The sequence below is a fragment of the Octopus sinensis genome, linkage group LG1 (genome assembly GCF_006345805.1).
Source record: "Octopus sinensis linkage group LG1, ASM634580v1, whole genome shotgun sequence".
NCBI classification, from domain to species: Eukaryota; Metazoa; Mollusca; class Cephalopoda; order Octopoda; family Octopodidae; genus Octopus; species Octopus sinensis.
In genome coordinates, this window is record NC_042997.1 from 209483647 (window position 1) to 209503721 (window position 20075).

Consider the following 20075-nt stretch of genomic DNA (forward strand, 5'->3'; position numbering starts at 1 on the left):
GGTCAACCCTTTAACAGAAGCCAAAAGCTTTTTGAAACTTTGGTATTCCAAAGACAGTGGGACTCAAATTTAACCCTTTACCATTCAGATTATTCTATCAAAATGTAATCCTTTTTTTATTCACATTGTTTTGAGTTTATCATGTACTAGCAGTATCGCCTGGCGTTGCTCGGGTTTGTTTTGACCCTTTAGAATTGGAATTTTTGAAAAGTAAAAATTTCACATTATGTAGCTTGTTATTCTCTTTAAGTGAATATTTTCCTGGTTGAAATACATCGAAAAATGGCGACACAGCAGTCAAAAAATCATAAAAAATAGGGATTTTCATACAAAAAAAGCACTTTTTGATGTAAATAATTTTTGTTGTTAACATGGTCCAATTTGAATTTTTTCTTCTACGGAAGGAAGAGCAAGTCTTCTTCTATCATACTCTCAATTTTGGTCAACTTGCACCGCAGGGTCTCGGAGGAGATAGCGTTAGTTGAAGGCTACCAAACCTGCCATACACAGACAACTTCAGCTTTATATATAGAGAGATAATGTCATAGCTTTGAGATTTTCTGTTTTCACAACGGCATTATGGGGTAAGTGTGAGAGGCCAGATCACACCAGTTTGAACAGAAAACAGGTAGAAAATCTTGTCTGGATATGGCAGGTTTAAACGCTGAAGATTTAATACGATTTTTTTTTAGAGAAAAATCCCAACATTCTAACACAGGTAAAGGTGAATGAATTTTTGCTGATAATCAGACAGGTGAAAACATTTACCTTTTTGTTACCATAGTTCTATTCTTCCTTTGTTTCAATTAATTTTGAAAACAGTGAAGAATTCACGAAAAAAAAAGAACTGTCCTTAAGCTAGTGTTGGAACCTAAAATAACATGAAATTTCGATGAAAGATTATAATTTCGGTCACTTTAAAACAAGAAGAATGTTTCACAGAATCAGAATGGGTTCAGACAGTAGCATCAAACAATAAACCAATATTCCAGTCAGTCAAAGACTGTTTAAATGGTTGAGATTGCAAGAAAACTGAAGTTCCTCTCTATAGTCTAAAATATAATGATGCAACAGAGAGAATTCTAGAAAAACAATCACGTCTGCATTAAAAAGTTACAGCAAATTATTTGAAAAGTTTAACGAGCATTTGCATAATGTCACTTTCAGTTATTTGGTGCAAGTCTGGAATCTCCAGGAAAGGAATTATTTGGCAGACAAGAGTAACAGCAAACTCTTTTTTTTTCTTTCTTAGTCTAAGAGATTGAAAAAATGCTTTGTTGCAGTGAAATGACATTTATTGCAGAAGCATCTTAACATTTTCTGATTGATTTGAACAGAAATACGGCTGAGGCGAAACAAGAAGAGATAAAAACTCGGTCGTTTGACATATAGCTTCTACATCATCATCATCATCATCATCATCATTTAACATCCGTTTTCCATGCTAGCATGGATTGGATGGTTCGATCGGGGTCTGGGAAGCCAGGAGGCTGCACCAGGCACCAGTCTGATCTGGCAGTGTTTCTACAGCTGGATGCCCTTCCTAACACCAACCACTTCGTGAGTGTAGTGGGTGCTTTTTAAGGGCCACCGGCACAGGGGCCAGGGGAGGCTGGCAACAGCCACGATCAGTTAGTGCTTTTACGTGTCACCGACACGGACACCAGTCAGGTGGTGCTGGCATCTGCCACGTTTGGACGGTGCTTTTATATGTATATATATATATATATGTATATATATATGTGTGTGTATGTATATATTTGTGTGTCTATGTTTGTCCCTCCAGCATCGCTTGACAACCGATGGCAGTGTGTTTACGTCCCCCGTAACTTAGCAGTTTGGCAAAAGAGACCGATAGAATAAGTGCTAGGCTTCCAAAGAATAAGTCCTGGGGGTCGATTTGCCCGACTATAAGGCAGTGCTCCAGCATGGCTGCAGTCAAATGACTGAAAAAAGTAAAAGAGTAAAAAAGGGTAAGAGTATATCCGTCATCGTCATCATCATCATCGTTTTAGCATCTCCTTTCCCATGTTTGTATGGGTTGAACGGAATTCGTCAAAGCGGGTTTTTTTCAGCTGAGTGTCCACCCAGTCACCAAACCTCGCTTGTTTTCAAGCGAGGCAATATTTTCTCTTGGTCAGACATGAATTTACAGAAAACTGGAAACGAACAACATCACTTGTAATGATGGTGCCTTTGTTCACAACCATTACATGCTGTCAAGACAAGGTGGGTGTGTGGGGGGACACACATATTTAGACATATATGCCAAAAGATACCTGACAGTAAATCAAAATTTCATAAATACTATTTGTAATTCTGCATTGACTCGAATGGAAAAAATGTATCTCTCAAGAAAGACTTCAGTTTGAACAATTTCCATGTTGTTTCGTTTTTAGATGATTTTATTAAATTCATTCAGTTTTTAAACATAAATAAATCTTGGAATTAAATGGTTCTGGTTTACTGTCAGGTGACTTTTGGCCAACCCTGTATGTGTGTGTGTGTGAGTGTATGTATGTTTAAATATGTGTGTGTGTATATATATATATATACATTAAGGGCATTACTGCATGTAAATGCATGCCCTTAATGTAAATATATATATTGAAAGAGAATAATTATAAATTTTTCCCTTATGAGGTTCTCACACTGACTATTTGATAAATTCTTGTAAAGATTTTATTCTATTATATATATATATATATATATAACATTATTGGTGAATTGTAGAAATGGAGCTGAACGCAGATTGAACAGAAATCGTTTTATTTCATTCTACACGTGTTTCGAAAGGCACAAATTACCAAAATCCGATTGAATAATGGGACCATATTGTGTCTTTCTCTTCAGGAAGAAAAAAGGAAATCCGTTGGAAACACAAAAACAGAACAGAGGCGGAGCAAAAAACAAATCGAACTGTGCTCCTAAGAGCCCATGGCGAAACTGTTTATCAGTGTATGTTGAGAACCGGTGGCTGAAGAATTCAGTATGTTCTCAACATACACTGATAAACAGTTTCGCCATGGGCTCTTAGGAGCACAGTTCGATTTGTTTTTTGCTCCGCCTCTGTTCTGTTTTTGTGTTTCCAACGGATTTCCTTTTTTCTTCCTGAAGAGAAAGACACAATATGGTCCCATTATTCAATCGGATTTTGGTAATTTGTGCCTTTCGAAACACGTGTAGAATGAAATAAAACGATTTCTGTTCAATCTGCGTTCAGCTCCATTTCTACAATTCACCAATAATGTTTTAATTTCAATTATCCGCACCAACGCACGGTTGTAACGCCAGATGGTTGTACCTCCAACCGTGCTGTTTACTGCTGTGATTTTTGCTACTAAGGTATCGGTTAAACTTTTGATTAATCTACTACAAGATTATTCATCTTTCTATTTCACATAATATATATATATATATATATATATATATATACATACATACATACATACACAAGCTTCTTTTCAGTTTTCATGTACCAAATCCACTCACAGCCAAGGGTTATAACAGAAGACATTTGCCGAAGGTGTTGAACTGAAAATCATACGGTTGGAAAGCAAGCTTCTTAACTACACAACCACGTTTGCACCTGTCAACCTTACCTGTGCATATGTCCTTACGATGTGAGGGTAGCAATGTTGTTTTCAACGAATTTCCTGAAGACAACAACCTACAGAGATAGGTAACCGAGAAGAGTAGGTCACAAGTGGATCTCCCTTTACAGAAATTGTACTAGTGGCCATGAGAGAGGGAGGGGGAGAGAGAGAGAGAGAGAGAGAGAGAGAGAGAGCGGGAGGTAGAAGGGGAGAAGAAGAGAGATTTAAGTTGTTGGTGGGCATTATTGTTAATGACTGTGTCCATTACCTGAGAGATATTGGAAGGGAGTGCAAAGACAAAAGGGTTACCTTTCTAGGAAATGGGACCTACCATTGACCATTACCAAAAGATCAGAGCAGATTTCTGTAGCGAGGTGACAGGTGAGAAATGGAAATGACAGGCGAGAAATGGAAGTGTCTGGTGAGAGTAGGAGGTAACATTGGGAGAAGGAGTAAGTTCAGTGTTCTAGTATAATGAAAGGGAGAATGGCTATGAAGGCTGGACCTTGATGCCTCCCTATAGAAATCTCTGGATGGATTCTACATCAGAATGCTTGGTGCAGTAGGAACTTTGACAGCCAATGTTGACAGAACACCTGTACATATGTGCAGGGCTGAGCGAGATCTTTTGAGAAAGACAGACAGGTGCCAATCTGGGCTGACAGAGCTTGGCACTACAGTGTCACCACAGGTGTTACTGTCAGAATGCAATGAGCCAGAACAGATGCCACAAGACATCTCATCCAACCACAAAATAGTTCTACCAATCCACCATTCTAGATTGGTACCTTTTTATCAACCCCTGGAAAGATAAAATACAAAATGACCTTGAAGAGATTTGAACTCAGCCACCCAAAGGGTTAGCACCAGAATGTGTAGAGCTAGCAACAAGTGTCTGTATATGGTGGTTACCAGAGTTGAGTGAAAAAAATAGCAGTTACAAGAGTGTGGTTGGCTGGTCACTGCCTGAGACACCAACAACTCTTTCTTGACCAGTTGGTCAGCTGGGGACATGGGAACTAAAAGAATGGCATTGCCAGAAAGGGCATCCCATTCCCACATACATCAATGTATTATATAAAGATGTAGAAGAGGAGAGGACCAATGAGTTGACAAGGCATTTGGAGGACGGTTGAAGACAACACTGGAGGATTCATCTAAGAATGACCTTAATAATAATAATAATAATTATAATAGGAGCACTCAGAGAGCGCAAACCTCCGCCAAGGCAACACCAACGCCCTCTCAATGATTAGCTGGAGATGATTTTTAAAATGAGAATGTCTGAAATAAACTCGACTGCTCTCACAAATGAGAATTCTAAAAATGAACCTGACTGCTCTCAAAAATTAAGTAAAAGAACAGAAAAAAATAATCCAGAATTATGTGTGGTTAAAATAGTTAGCTTCCCAACCACGTGGTCTCAGGTTCAGTTCCACTCCATGGCACCTCAGGCAAGATCTTATGAGGGGATTTGATAGAGCGAAACTAAAAGAAGCCCATCGCATGTATATAAATATGTGTCCTTGACCAGACATTACATGACTGTAAATGAGCAAGGTGCCACGCAGTGGGACTGAACCCGGAATCTTGTGGTTGGGAAGCAAGCTTCTTACCACACAGCCACTCCTGCACCTAATGATGATGATGGTTTCTTAGATCATTGGAAGTTGACCCCCGCTCCCCATTATATGACTGGTACTTGATTCTCCCTCACAGAAGAATGGAAAACATGTTTGTAATGGCCACATAATCGCGTCAATAGGATCAATTCCAATATTTGATTGGTACTTGGGAATGGAAAATACCTGTAGCACCACCACTGCCTCCATCACTGCTGCTGCAGCTGGGGCGCGGAATTTAGCAAATGCTTCGATATTGATAGAGGACACCAGTCATTCACACAACCTTCCATCACGACATAAAGAGACTAGGCTGAAAAAAGCGTGAATGATGTTCTCTCCGCATACCGACATTTTGTGTACCAATATCGAAAGATCGCCTGTCCGTTAGTCCATTGAAAAAGCAAAGACCCTTCTCACAAGCATCATAAAAGAAACTACTTTAAATCTTGTTTTACTTGATAATAAAACATTTTTCTTATAAACACGTGTATAGTGGGGGATTAAGTGGTCGCTCGAAATATAAGAAATAGCAACCAAATCGTACTTTATTATCTTAGAAAGAAGAACAATATATGAGATAATATAAAGACCGAGATGGGCAGAAGAAGTGTGCAGCTAACTTCATTTTCCCATAACTTTCTTTAAAATGTAGATTTATATTTCATTAAAATTTTCAGTAGAAACATTTTACGCATAGATTAAGATCATGTCTGTGTGTTTAGGGGGTGATTCATTTTTTTTTCATCTATCAATCTATTTACCACTTAACAGAATTGTGCTAAATGTAGGTTTCTCAATTAAATTTTCGAAAGGTATGTTTTAAAGATGTAGGAATGGTCCTGGTTGGAGCGCTAGTAAATGTTTGTCTGCTCAACGAGAACTGGCCTCCGTCTACAGAAATAATAACAACAACGTGTACAGACCACAAACACATGTGCAGGATACACATGTCTATACATACTGGTGAGGAGGATTAAGGTCAACTGAAATCGTTCTAAATCACAAACCAGCAATGGTCCACCTTTCATCCTTCTATTGTCCGGCTGGACATCATTAAGACCTAATAAACGTGGAGAATAACAGATTAAAAATTTAATTTTCCTCTAGTCCACCCTTAAGCTACCGGGACCACTGTTCTAAAGTAGTACCCATATATTAAACATAAATAAATCATTTTTAACAGCGAAACTCGAAGCAGATAAAGCTACAAATAATAACGTGTAGTTATTGGATTAAAAACCGTTTTGAATAGACAAAGTCGAAGGCTGCCCGTGGCGCAAATAAATTACCAGATGTAACTTACATTAAATATAACATATTTTTAAAAAATTCATTTAACCTTAAATAGTAGAAAGTAATTTATGCAAAAAATATAAGTACAACGGAAGAAAAAAAACCCTAAAATTTTCAACACTTTAAATTCAATTTTATATTACAAAAAAATTTGTTATAATTTACAATTTTTACTAAGGTAAATCTGGTCGGGGGTTAAAAAGGCAAAAAACAAAGTTTGTGGTACCCAAAACACGTGCTTGCTTGGTTTAATTACATTGAATTAGTTCATCCGAGACTCCCCCGTATAAAACTTAGTTGCGATTAACTAAAGGACGGGGTCTGTAGGGTATCACATGAAATGGTTAAATTAACAACCGTATGTCCCTTAAAATGCTTCATGCAGTCTTGAAACAGAAAGGGTAGCGTAGTTTTAAAATAAGTTGCTTGAAAGAGTATAGAGTCACAACTGCTTTTTGTCAGAGGCCGACAGGATGAGGGCTGACTTGGGGTTAAACAAAAACATTGTGTAAACGTGTGTGTCGTTGTAACCTCGCTCAGGTGGGACGATGTTGTTTTTACGACGTTGCTGTGCAATCCCAGGTTTACAGGGTGTGTGGTGACACCCCTACTATTATCAGTATTTACAGACGTTGAAATATTCTCTTACATGTTACACTATTAATCCCATATAGTACATCCCGTTGATGGTCACATAGTGACAGTCGGTCGAAAATCGAGGGTAGGTTTGAGGCATCGATAAATTGATTATAATCTTCGTAAATAAAGTTTTACTAGTTATCCTAAGATCGAGAGATGTGATTCGGGGACGGTTCGGTAAATTTGTTAGGGCGATGTTGGACTAGATGCATGATGTCGAACCAAATTATGGCTCTTCACGTTTTAAGTTCGAATTTCACAGACGTAAAAGTCAGGGTCGACAAACTACATTGCCGGTCACAAACCATGAATCAAGTTAATATTTCTACGAGACATCCAAGATGTGAAGGGAGTCATAATAAAAGTAAAGGGCACAGAATAAAGCAACGACAACATTCGGAGATGAGTGCCATAGATGGAGCGGGGTGGAGGGCATACAGAAGTTGTGAGCTGCAAATGGTTGAGATGATTCTATGCAATCTAAAGGTATTGTCATGGAAGAACAATTTTTAAAATGCTGGGGAGAATAATTTTTAAAAAGCAACTACAACCCATCCTGGGATGTACAAATGTCTGCAACATTGCTCTCGTGTTATGCGATGATGCTTTTTCCCACACTTACAAAACATGATAATAACAATAATAATGGTATGTGTTAATACGTAATATATATATATATATTGACTTACTCTGAGATATTTTTACCGCTCAGTATCGAAGCCATAGCTGAAATGTGATGGAGTTTAAGAGAGAGGTTAATAGTTTTAGAAAGTTTCACGAAACAACAACGAGATGTTGCTAACTTTAATCCTCCACCGCTGGTCGGGTAGAGCTGGGTCACAGAGCGAGAGAGAGAGAGGGGTGTGTGTGTGTAAAATATGTGATTGATGTAGCGCTGGTTGGTTGTGTGTGACCCAGTAGTGGGAGGTGGGGTTGCATACGACTGGGAAATAATGATTTAAAGGGGGCGGGAACGAAAGGTCATTCTTATCTGTTTGTTTATACACACACACACACACAACTTAGATGTGTGTGGTACAACTTCATGTTCACCGTAATCTAGTCACAAACGGAGAAATATTGACAAGAACATATATATACGTGCAGATACATATATTCCCAGACGAACATATATACATAAATAAACAAATGTTGACGCACATACACACACAAACTATGCACCGCATTCATACATGCGCATGTCGGTGCCGTGTGGTCAAATGGTTTAGAAGTTCAGTTTGCAACCATGAGGCCCTGCGATCGATCTCACTGCATAGCGCTTTGGACAACCATTTTTTTTTATAGCTTTGGGTCACCCCATATTTTATGAATGAAACTGGGCAGATGGAAACTACATAGAAACCAATCAGAGGAGAGTGTCCCTAGAGTTCAAAGGAACAGCTTTCTTACACACTGTGTTATGATGATTCTAGTTGAGAATTATGGTAAGGTCACATCTATCCGTGGAATATTCAACCACTTACACGGTAATCCAACAACAAGTTGATTCAGCTGATTGAACAAAATATAGGAGAATTTGTTGTTGAAAGTGTAACTAAATTTGAAAAACTTGTAATTGTTTTTCAATAAATTTACTTATCATCATCATCATCATCATCGTTTAACGTCCACTTTCCATGCTAGCATGGGTTGGACGGTTCAACTGGGGTCTGGCAAGCCCGAAGGCTGCACCAGGCCAGTCAGATCTGACAGTGTTTCTACAGCTGGATGCCCTTCCTAACGCCAACCGCTCCGAGAGTGTAGTGGGTGATTTTATGTGCCACCGACACAGGTGCCAGACGAGGCTGGCAGACGGCCACGCTCGGATGGTGTTTTTTATGTGCCACCGACACAGGTGCCAGACTAGTTTCAACAATAATTTTTGTTTATCAATGATAAAAATTTAAAATTATGATTTAGAAAAACATGTTTAAAACATTCAATGTTTGCAAGTTTTAATAATATCAAATATGATTTAAATGTTCACAACAGCGCAAGAGTGGCTGTGTGGTAAGTAGCTTGCTTACCAACATGATTCCAGATTCAGTCCCACTGTGTGGCATCTTGGGCAAGTGTATTCTACTATAGCCTCGGGCTGACCAAAGCCTTGTGAGTGGATTTGCCAGGCGGAAACTGAAAGAAGCTCGTCGTATATATGTGTGTGTGTGTATATGTTTGTGTGTTTGTGTTTGTCCCCCTAGCATTGCTTGACAACCGATGCTGGTGTGTTTATGCCCCCGTCATTTAGTGGTTCGGCAAAAGAATAAGTACTAGGCTTACAAAGAATAAGTCCCAGGGTCGATTTGCCCGACTAAAGATGGTGCTCCAGCATGGTCGCAGTCAAATGACTGATACAAGTTCAATAGTATAAAAAATATGGATCATCTTGTTTAAATGCACAGAATGTTGATGCACATACACATACAAAATATGCATGCAGGCACATACATGTGCATCTTGGTGCAGTATATATATATATAAATTTAAGAGTATCCTTCAATCATTGGGCAATAAACTGCGATTGCGAAGACCTGTTGAGGCAAGTGAAGTCATTGTCATGGCTGATGACGGTACCAGCTGACTGGCACCCATGCTGGTGGTATGTAAAAAGCACCATTCGAGCATGGTCAATGCCAGTGCTGTCCGACTGGTCCCGTGGTGGTGGCATGTTAAAAGCACCATTCCAGCGTGATCATTGCCAGTGCCACATGACTGGCTCCTGTGCCAGTGGCACATAAAAAATACCATTTGAGCATGGTCGATGCCAGTGCAGGCTGACTGGTTCTTGTGCTGGTGGTACGTAAAAAGCACCCATTACACTCTCGGAGTGGTTGGCGTTAGGAAGGGCATCCAGCCGTAGAAACCTTGCCAGATCAGATTGGAGCCTGGTGCAGCCTCCTGGCTTGCCAGTCCTTAGTCAAACCGTCCAACCCATGCCAGCATGGAAAACAAATGATGATATATATATATATATATGTAAATTTTTGGACTAAATGTTAATTAGTGTGTTGAGTAAAGCACGGTCACAGTTTTGGGCTACCTGGTGTAATCTATGATGCTGGATCACAGACATAGCATTCCCAGCTGACAACAAGGTATGTGATAAGGAAGAAGGAAAAGTTGATAGATATGACAGGTTAGCTTGGGAGGTAAAGCAGTTGCGGTCATGATAAAGGTAGCAGTAGTACCAATGACTGTTGGAGCCCTGTGAACAGTGAGCAAAAATCTCGAGAAGTACGTGGGACAAATAGGGCCTGCAATAAGGGTGGAGCACTTCCAGAAAACAGCACTGCTTGGAATCGCTCAAATACTCCGGAAGGTGCTCGAAAAATAAGGGGTGTTACCTTAGTTCACTGGTAGTGAACAGCTGACACCATAGTATATCTCCAGCGTTAGAAGCTGAGCAAAGGCAATGTAATAATAACAACAACAACAATAACAACAGCAACAACAACAATAATAATAACAACAATAATAATAATAATCAGAAACAGAAGGGTTTATTATAGCAGCTGAAGATCAATGCCTATCTACAAGGAACTACCAGGCCAACATATTAAAGATCAGAAGCAGTCCAACATGTCGTGTATGTCGACAACAAAATGAAACCATTGATCATGTTGTCTCCAAATGCAGTCTTCTAGTGCCTACAGAGTATCTCAACAGACACGATAGAGCTGCACAATATATTCACTGGGTAATTTGCAAAACCTTGATTTGCCCCATGAAAAAAACTGGTGGGAACACAAACCACCCCCAGTGCTTGAAAATGACCACATCTCACTCCTCTGGAACTTCACCATTCAAACTGACAGAAAGATAGATGTAAATAGGCCAGACATTATATTGAAAGACTTCAGACAAAAAACATGCCTCCTCATTGATATGACTATCCCAATCGATATAAACGTATCTGTCAAGACCTACCAAAAACTGAGCAAATATAAAGATCTTGAAATAGAAATCAGCAAAATGTGGAACCTGAAAACTAAAACAATACCTGTTGTCATAGGTGCCCTGGGAATGATAGCAAAAGGGGCTGATTGCTACCTTGTTCAGATACCAGGAAACCCCAGAATGGCAGAAATTCAAAAGATAGTACTCATGGGAACTGCCCATATCCTACATAAAGTATTGTCTATGTTCTCTCAAATTTTAAAACAAACTCATAATTTTCTTATGTTTTCTTAAACACTCTCAAGAACAATATTATGTGCAAAACCAAATATATGACACCCTAAGCATAACACCAACTTCTAGTCTCTTGAGGTCTCTGGGTGAGACTTGGAACCAACTTGTACAAATACAAAGCAAAAGTCAAACAAAAAATAATAATAATGATAATAATAATGATAATAACAACAACAACAACAATAATAATAATATTAATAATAATAATAATAATAATAATATTCTGTTGTGTCTGGGGAGAGTCATTCTCTTTTAGTGCCTTAATATTTAACACTCACCGGTAAAATCTCCACTTATTTCTTATTTTTTTATTTTCTAAAATTTTCATTGCATCTTGCAACCTTTTCAATAGTCTTGACTATATTAATAATAATAATAATAATAATAATAATAATAATAATAATAATAATAGTAATAGTAATAATAATAATAATAATAATAATAATAATAATAATAATTCAGCTTTTGCCAAACAACCTGCACAAATGATTTGATTTATAGAGATCAAATGTTTGTGCTGCACATTAGATACTCTCTATTAAATCGACATTGCCTGAACAGGTGTACAGGTGTGCCATGCGTCAGGTGTCAAAGTGATTGCAGAGCAATGTGGGATGAAGTGTTTTGCTCAAGAATACAATGCACCACCCGGTCTAAGAATTAGAATCACAATCACCAGATTGTGAGCGCAACACCCTAACCACTGGGTTATGCGCTCTACCTATGTATATCATCATCATCATCATCATCACCATTGTTTAACATCTGCCTTCCATGCAGGCATGGGTTGGACGGTTTGACAGGGGCTGGCCAGGCTGGAGACTGCACTAGAGTCCTGTGTCTGTTTTGGCTTGGCTTTTACAGCTGGATGCCCTTCCTAACACCAAGTACCCAGCAGAGTGGACACACACACACACACATGTGAGTGTGTGTGTCTCCACTCTGCTAGGTGATTGGTATGTGTCTATATGCAAACACAGACACACATACATACATATATACCATAGGCTCTTTCCAGTTTCCATCTATCATATCCGTTCACAAGGCATTGTTTGGCCAGGAACTATAGTAAAAAACAAGGTGCTACACAGTGGGACTGAACCTGAAACCATATAGTTGGGGAGCAAACTTCTAAACCACACAACCATGCCTGTGCCATACTGGTTTTAAATAAATTTACAACATACAAACAGTTGGGTGGAGGTGCAATGGCCCAGTGGTTAGGGCAGCGGACTCACAGTCATAGGATCATGGTTTCGATTCCCAGAACGGGTGTTGTGAGTGTTTATTGAGTGAAAACACCTAAAGCTCCACGAGGTTCCGGCAGGGGGTGGTGGCAAACCCTGCTGTACTCTTTCACCACAACTTTCTCTCGCTCTTTCTTCCTGTTTCTGTTGTACCTGTATTACAAAGGGGCCAGCCTTGTCACACTCTGTTTCATGCTGAATCTCCCCAAGAACTATGTTAGAGATACTCGTATCTGTGGAGTACTCGGCCACTTGCTTGTTAACTTCATGAGCAGGTTGTTCTGTTGATCGGATCAACTGGAACCCTCGTTGTCATAACCAATGGAATGCCACGATAACAGTTGGATTAACTCCAAGTCAGCCCCAGTTGACAAAAACATAATCAAGGATAATCAAACCACGACCAATCTTTTCAGTCAATGCATAACAACAATAACACGAACAATAACAAAATATTTTATCTCTTTTTCTTTTTAATCGTGTTTCCATTTCAAATAAACAGTCTTTCTCCTGCGCCTGTGTCTTTCGTCTCAGCTAAACTCCCATCTCCACGAATCACATGAAAACCTTGTCTGTCTGTCAGTCAAACATTCAGACTATTTATTTCCAATGGTTAATTACCATATCTCTGTGTGTCAATCACAGACACACTGTTTAACAAAGCACCAGTTGAATAATTACCTTATTGTTTAACGAGCTCACATGTTTTCAGCTTTATTCTTTTATAAATGTCTCCTTTTCATTCATGGCTGTGTGGTTAAGCAGCTCTTTTCCCAACCATGAGGGTTGGAGTTCCATCCTACTGCACAGGTGTCTATATTAAAACTGAGCAGGGGTCTTATATCAAAGACCTTATATTAAAGACCTGAGCAAGTGTCTTATATCAAAACTTTGGGCCAACTAAAGCCTTATAAGTACAAATGGAAACTGAAAGAAGCCCATCATATATATGCATGTGTTTGTGTGCTTATGTGTGTGTGTTTCCTTGTCTAGACATCACAAGCTGGTTGTAAACAAGCATCATTGTCATACAACTGGTGTTGTTTGTTGCTAGTAGGTGCAGTAGTGGCTGTGTGGTAAGTAGCCTTCTTACCAACCACATGGTTGTGGGTTCAGTCCCACTGCATGGCACCTTGGGCAAGTGTCTTCTACTATAGCCTCAGGCCGATCAAAGTCTTGTGAGTGGATTTGGTAGACGAAAACTGAAAGAAGCCTGTCGTATATATGTATGTATATATATGTGTGTCCGTGTGTGTGTATGTGTGTGTTTATGTGTTTGTGTTTGTCCCCAAACATTGTCTGACAACCGATAGTGGTGTGTTTACGTCCCTGTAACTTAGCGGTTCGGCAATAAGAGACTGATAGTATAAGTACTAGGCTTGCAAAGAATAAGCCCTGGGGTCGATTTGCTCAACTAAAGGTGGTGCTCCAGTATAGCCACAGTCAAATGACTGAAACAAGTAAAAGAGTAAAAGAGTAATTCATGAAGAACATGTCTGGTCAAGGGAAAATATTACCTTGCTTAGAAACTGGGGGGAGGGTTAGTGACAGGAAGAGTACCTGGACATAGAGAATCGGCCTCAACAAATTCCATCTGACTTTATACACGCATGGAAAAGTGGACATTAAAATGATGATGGTCATGATGATGATAATGATGATGATGATGATGACGATGACGACGATGATGATGACGATGATGATGATCTGTACTTTCTTTCTCTTTCTCACCAGCCTGGAACATCACTTTCTATTCCATGCTTGACCCGCTGATTGCCAGGGAGTCCCTCACCAATACACTCCAGCCCCTGGTCCATAGACATGCTGCTATCTCCTCAAACTGCTTTTCATTACTGCTGCTTCTCAGAGCTGGATAATTTCATGCCACACAAATCTTGCACAAATCACTAGATCCTTTCTTCACAGAATTTCGTCCCTCTGGAATCCCACAACCATACTTAGAGATTTCCCCTTCAGCCTGTAACCCACATCTCTCGTCCAGAATATTCTTTTCTACTTTAGGCATATGGCCTAAAATTCTTTGGCTAGTCTATTAGATCGACCCCAGTACGCAACTGGTACTTAATTTATTGACGCCGAAAGGATGAAAGGCAAAGTCAACCTCGGTGGAATTTGAACTCAGAACATAAAAGACAGACGAAATACCACTAAGCATTTCGCCCAGTGTGCTAACGTTTCTGGCAGCTCACTGCCTTAGTTAAACTATATATTCTTTTCTACTCTAGGCACAAAGCCTGAAATTTTTGAGAAGTGAGCTAGTCGATTAGATTGACCCCAGAATGCAACTGGTACTTAATTTATCGACCTTGAAAGGACGAGAGGTAAAGTCGACCTCGGCAGAATTTGAACTCAGACGAAATATCTATTTCTTTACTACCCACAAGGGGCTAAACACAGAGAGGACAAACAAGGACAGACAAATGTATTAAGTCAATTACATCGACCCCAGTACGCAACTGGTACTTAATTTATCGACCCCGAAAGGATGAAAGGCAAAGTCGACCTCAGTGGAATTTGAACTCAGAACGTAGTGGCAGATGAAATACCTTTAAGCATTTCGCCCGGCATGGTATTGATCTGCTGGAAGCTGTCCACAGACATGCAACCAGACAAATACTGTCAGTCAGTCACTTATCGTATTTTGAACATCTTGCTTCTCTGGGCATCGACATACAACAGTTTCGACATGTAGCAGTTGACTTTGTAGAAGCCAACAAGATTATTCCCCATCTTTACAACTACTATTTTGGCCATGTATTGAACTCAATATCTCTACCAAACAATGCAGCACCCATAGGAGGCACAATGGCCCAGTGGTTAGGGCAGCGGACTCACGGTCAGAGGATCGTGGTTTTGATTCTCAGACCGGGCGTTGGGGGTGTTTATTGAGTGAAAACACCTAAAGCTCCACAAGGCTCCGGCAGGGGGGTGGGTGACCCCTGTTGTACTCTTTCGCTCCAACTTTCTCTCACTCTTTCTTCCTGTTTCTTATCCCTGACTTCCTACACAACCGCTGAGCCTAGATGCGCATTCATCCATCCGTCGATGCTCTCGGTGTCGTGGGTTGACCTGCTTTCTCTTCTACAGGTCTTACGAATAGCAAAGGACCACGATTCGGACTTCTCCCACTGCGAGCTCTGGGACGAAGACCACTTCGCTCAACAGCACAGCAGCTCCCACAACTTTCAGGAACTTATTTTTCACACTCAGAATTATTGAAGCATGAAATAAGCCACCCGCATCAGTTGTTATCTGTCAGGACACTGCATCCTTCAAAAATTTTATCATCATCATCATCATTGTTTAATGTCCATTTTCCATACTGGCATGGGTTGTATGGTTTGACTGAGGTCTAGAGCGCCAGGAGGCTGCACCAGGCTCTAAAAATTCACTAACACTGCCCCCGACATGCCCATCCACCCTTTCCTCTTTATAACTCTTTTAATGGTCACTTCTCTATCTTTTTATGTTTTGCTGTGTATGCACTTCTGTGCCCTTCTAGCTTTCATTTCGCTTCTTTCTTTACATGACTTATATGTCTGCTTTCTGTTCCTTCTTTCACCTATTTCTAACGAGTTGTAGCACACCTGAGCATGGCATGCCATACACTTATTATGATAATTATTATCATTACACACCTGGTGCCCTTTCTTTGAATGTAGTTTGTGATGTTTACAACAACACTGGTGAGGGAACAGCTTTAATCATACGTCTGCTTGATCAGGGGCTGACCTAATGTTAAACAACAACATAATAGATATATATATATATATATATATATATAGAGAGAGAGAGAGAGAGCATGATTAAGGGACAGACTGGAGTAACCAGGTTGCAGAGTTTGTGAGACAGTTTCAGAGTCTAGTGGACCAACTGGTCCTTGTCCCTGGTCTACTTGAGCCAGACTGACCAGGGTTACATAACTATTTATACAATATCCCCAACCACTCACAAGATTAACACAGCCCTCCCATGAAACACTTAGACTAATCTCATTCATTCGTTACACACCTTCTCAAAAATGAATTAGGCTTGTTCTTTTTATTATTATTATTATTATTATTATTATTATTATTTGGCTGGCAAGTTAGAGATAGGAGACAGACAAAATACCAGATGGGGTTGGGGGTGGGCAGAGGTTATGAAATATTTTGTGATAAACAGTGTCAGAGAGGACAATGGTTAATATTATTATCATCATTAGCACCACCCTCATCATCATCATCATCATCATCATCATTGTTGTCGTCATCGTTACCTTCATCGTGGTCATTACCTTCATCGGCGTTGGTGTCGGCGTCATTGTCATTGTCGTCGTTGTCGTCACCTTCATCATCATCATCGTCATCGTCGTCACCTTCATCATCATCATCATCAACATCATCATCATCGTTGTCGTCATCAACATCATCATCATCATCATCATCATCATCACCATCATCATCATCATCGTCTTCATCATCATCATCATCATCATCATCATCATCTTCATCATCATCATCATCATCATCATCATCATCATCATCATCATCATTGTTGTCGTCATCGTCGTCATCGTCATCACCTTCATCATCATCGTTGTCGTCATCAACATCATCATCATCATCCTCCTCCTCCTCATCATTGCTGTCGTCGTCACCTTCATCATCAACATCATCATCGTCATCGTCGTCTGTCATCCTTGTTGTCGTCATCAACATCTACCCCCTCCTCCTCATCATCATTATCATCACTCCTACTATCAGTACTACAAGCACCAGAAACACAAACATCTCCAACACCACTACCATCACCACCACCTTCACCACCACCCTCACCACCACCATTGTCAGCATAATCATTTCACCCCAACCACCACCACCACCACCATTACCACAACCCACATCATCATCGCACCACCATCTCCACCATTTCCACCACTACCATTAATACCACCATTGTCATCAACTTATTGACAACAATACAAGTCCCTATGAGATCCCCTCTTTATAGTGGGATTCCCCCTTCAGGGGATAAGGTCAAAAGGGTTGACAGAAACTAGATTTAGAGATTAAAGATAAGTCCCTGGTGAATAGATAAACCTCAAAGTTGAGCTTTTCCCTTAATCTCTAACCACTGGTTCAATACTACAACAATGACCCAAATAAACTGGCATAAAGTGGGGCATAGTAAATTGCCTAAACATAGTAGGTGAAGTATGGCAGTTAGGACAACACCGAAGGGGAAACACAGAGGGGGAAAACAAGGACAGACAAGTGGATTAAGTTGATTACATCGACCCCAGTGCGTAACTGGTACTTAATTTATCGACCCCGAAAGGATGAAAGGCAAAGTCAACCTTGGCAGAATTTGAACTCAGAATGTAACAACAGACAAAATACTACTTGTTGTTGCCATGAGGAGAAAACTGCACGTGGTTTGAAGAAAAAATGGCTGTTGACCAGTGGTAACAGATCTCTGTTGGTTATTTAAATAGATATTCCATAGAGAAATATTTACACATTCAGGGTCACCACTTTAATGGGTTTTTAGTCCACTAATTTAATATTATAATAATAATGAAATTATTGTATACAGTGCTCAGGTGCACCACAACTTGTCAGAAGTGCATATAAGCATATGCAGTATGTAGAAATGTCTGGAAAGCAACAGTGTATGAGTCAGGTACATGCTTGTGTGTGTATGGAGGGGAGAAAATCAGGTGTGTAGTGTTGGCGAATCTCAGGAAGCATAGAAGTTTGAAGGATGCAGTGTTCAGACAACTAACAACTGATGCTGGCAGTCTGTTCCATGCTTCAGCAACTCTTAGCATGAAAAAATGTTTCCTAAAGTCATGGGAGCTGTGCTGTTTTCTGACTTTGTAAACATGTCCACAGGTGGAGTTTGAAAAGGTGCTCAGAGTTATTGTTTGTAAGATGGTTGATAATTTTATGTTCGGTTATTCTTCGATAGCTGTTAGAATCAATCCAGTGAGGAACAACAACAACTCGTGTGAGATTGTGAAGATGTCACGTACATGAGGAATTTATTCTGATATGGAATGAGAGCATTTGCACAGCTTGTATATTACCTTTCAAAAGAACAGAATGGAATTTGAATAAGGGAATGTTTTCGTTTTGCTGTATTCCATGATTTGGTGAAGGAGACTGAAGAAAGAGAATGTGGCGTCCATGCACGTCTTTTTATTTCTAGGCAATGAGTGCCATCTAGCTGCCAGTGATGTGACAGGGGAGATAACTATAGATGACTCTTATTGAAACCTGATGTCACTGATTCAAATTAGGTTGCCTACAGAATCTTACTGGGGCATAATATTCTTTTCTTCTCTTGGCACAAGGCTCGAAATTTTGTGGGGAAGGGGACCAGTCAATTAGATTGACTCCAGTATGCAACTGGTACTTAATTTATCGACCCCGAAAGGATGAAAGGCAAAGTTGACCTCGATAGAATTTGAACTCAGAATGTAAAGACAGACAAAATAACTATTTCTTTACTACCCACAAGGGGCTAAACACAGAGAGGACAAACAAGGACAGATAAATGGATTAAGTCGATTATATCGACCCCAGTGCGTAACTGGTACTTATCTAATCAACCCTGAAAGGATGAAAGGCAAAGTTGACCTCGGTGGAATTTGAATTCAGCACGTAGCGGCAGACGAAATACCGGTAAGCATTTCACCCGGTATGCTAACGATTCTGCCAGCTCGCCTCCTTACTGGGGCATAATGTTAACCAATCAATAATAGAGTCATTGGAACAGTGACAAATTTGTAAATAAGCTTTTATTAACTTTGTGGGTAGCAATATGAAGCAGTGATGGAAATAAACAAAGTTTTTACTGGTTCAAATATATCTGAGAGGCATTTGAACCTGTAAAGGCTTTTCACTGCAATTTGACATGGAGCAAAAAAGGTAAGACAAAAAGGTGTTAAAATTCTATAGTCAGCTTAAAGTGCTCTCAGCATTTCGACTGAGGAGAACTAAAGAGCTTGAAATCGATACACCGGTTCATAGAGGGCGCTCTGAGCTGACTATGGTGTATTAAAACCTTTTTGTGTTAAACAAGAATTTTTGTCCTTGACAAACTGCTGTGAAAAGCCGTTATGGGTTCAAATATTTTTCAAAAGTATTTGAATTTATCTGAAGCTGGTTGTTTTATTGGCTTTCTTTTTATAACAGATTCATCTATAATTGTTTTTGGTTTAGGAACACTATCAGTAATTTCAAAGAAAGGTTTTTGTCAATACCAGTGATTCCAGTACTTGATAGGTTCTGCTTCATTGTATTAACCTCAAAAGGATAAAGAGAAAGTTGGCCTCAGCAAGTATAGAACTTGTAGTGTGGATTTGAACCCCCTAACTGCTGGAAACTCAGTAAGGCACCACAAGTGTGCCACCACAGTTCCACATGATTGATCTATAAATCAACCGGTCAGCATGAGGCTGTGCTGTGATGGGGTTT

At 39.8% G+C, this 20075-nt stretch overlaps 1 protein-coding gene and 1 long non-coding RNA gene across 2 annotated transcripts in view; one reads left to right on the plus strand and one right to left on the minus strand.

The window, feature by feature from the left end:
• LOC115211121 (C-1-tetrahydrofolate synthase, cytoplasmic) overlaps window positions 1-8025 on the minus strand; it is a 94358-nt gene extending 86333 nt beyond the window's left edge. The window contains exon 1 of the mRNA XM_029780059.2: window positions 7843-8025. Within this exon, the coding sequence (XP_029635919.1) occupies window positions 7843-7877 (35 nt within the window). The 5' untranslated portion in view covers window positions 7878-8025. The remainder of the gene's footprint in view (window positions 1-7842) is intronic.
• On the plus strand, window positions 141-19725 carry LOC118765996. Its single transcript, XR_005001912.1, has 3 exons — window positions 141-152; window positions 4543-4546; window positions 19631-19725. It is a non-coding gene; the product is annotated as an uncharacterized LOC118765996 (long non-coding RNA).
• Window positions 19726-20075: the final 350 nt, after the last annotated feature.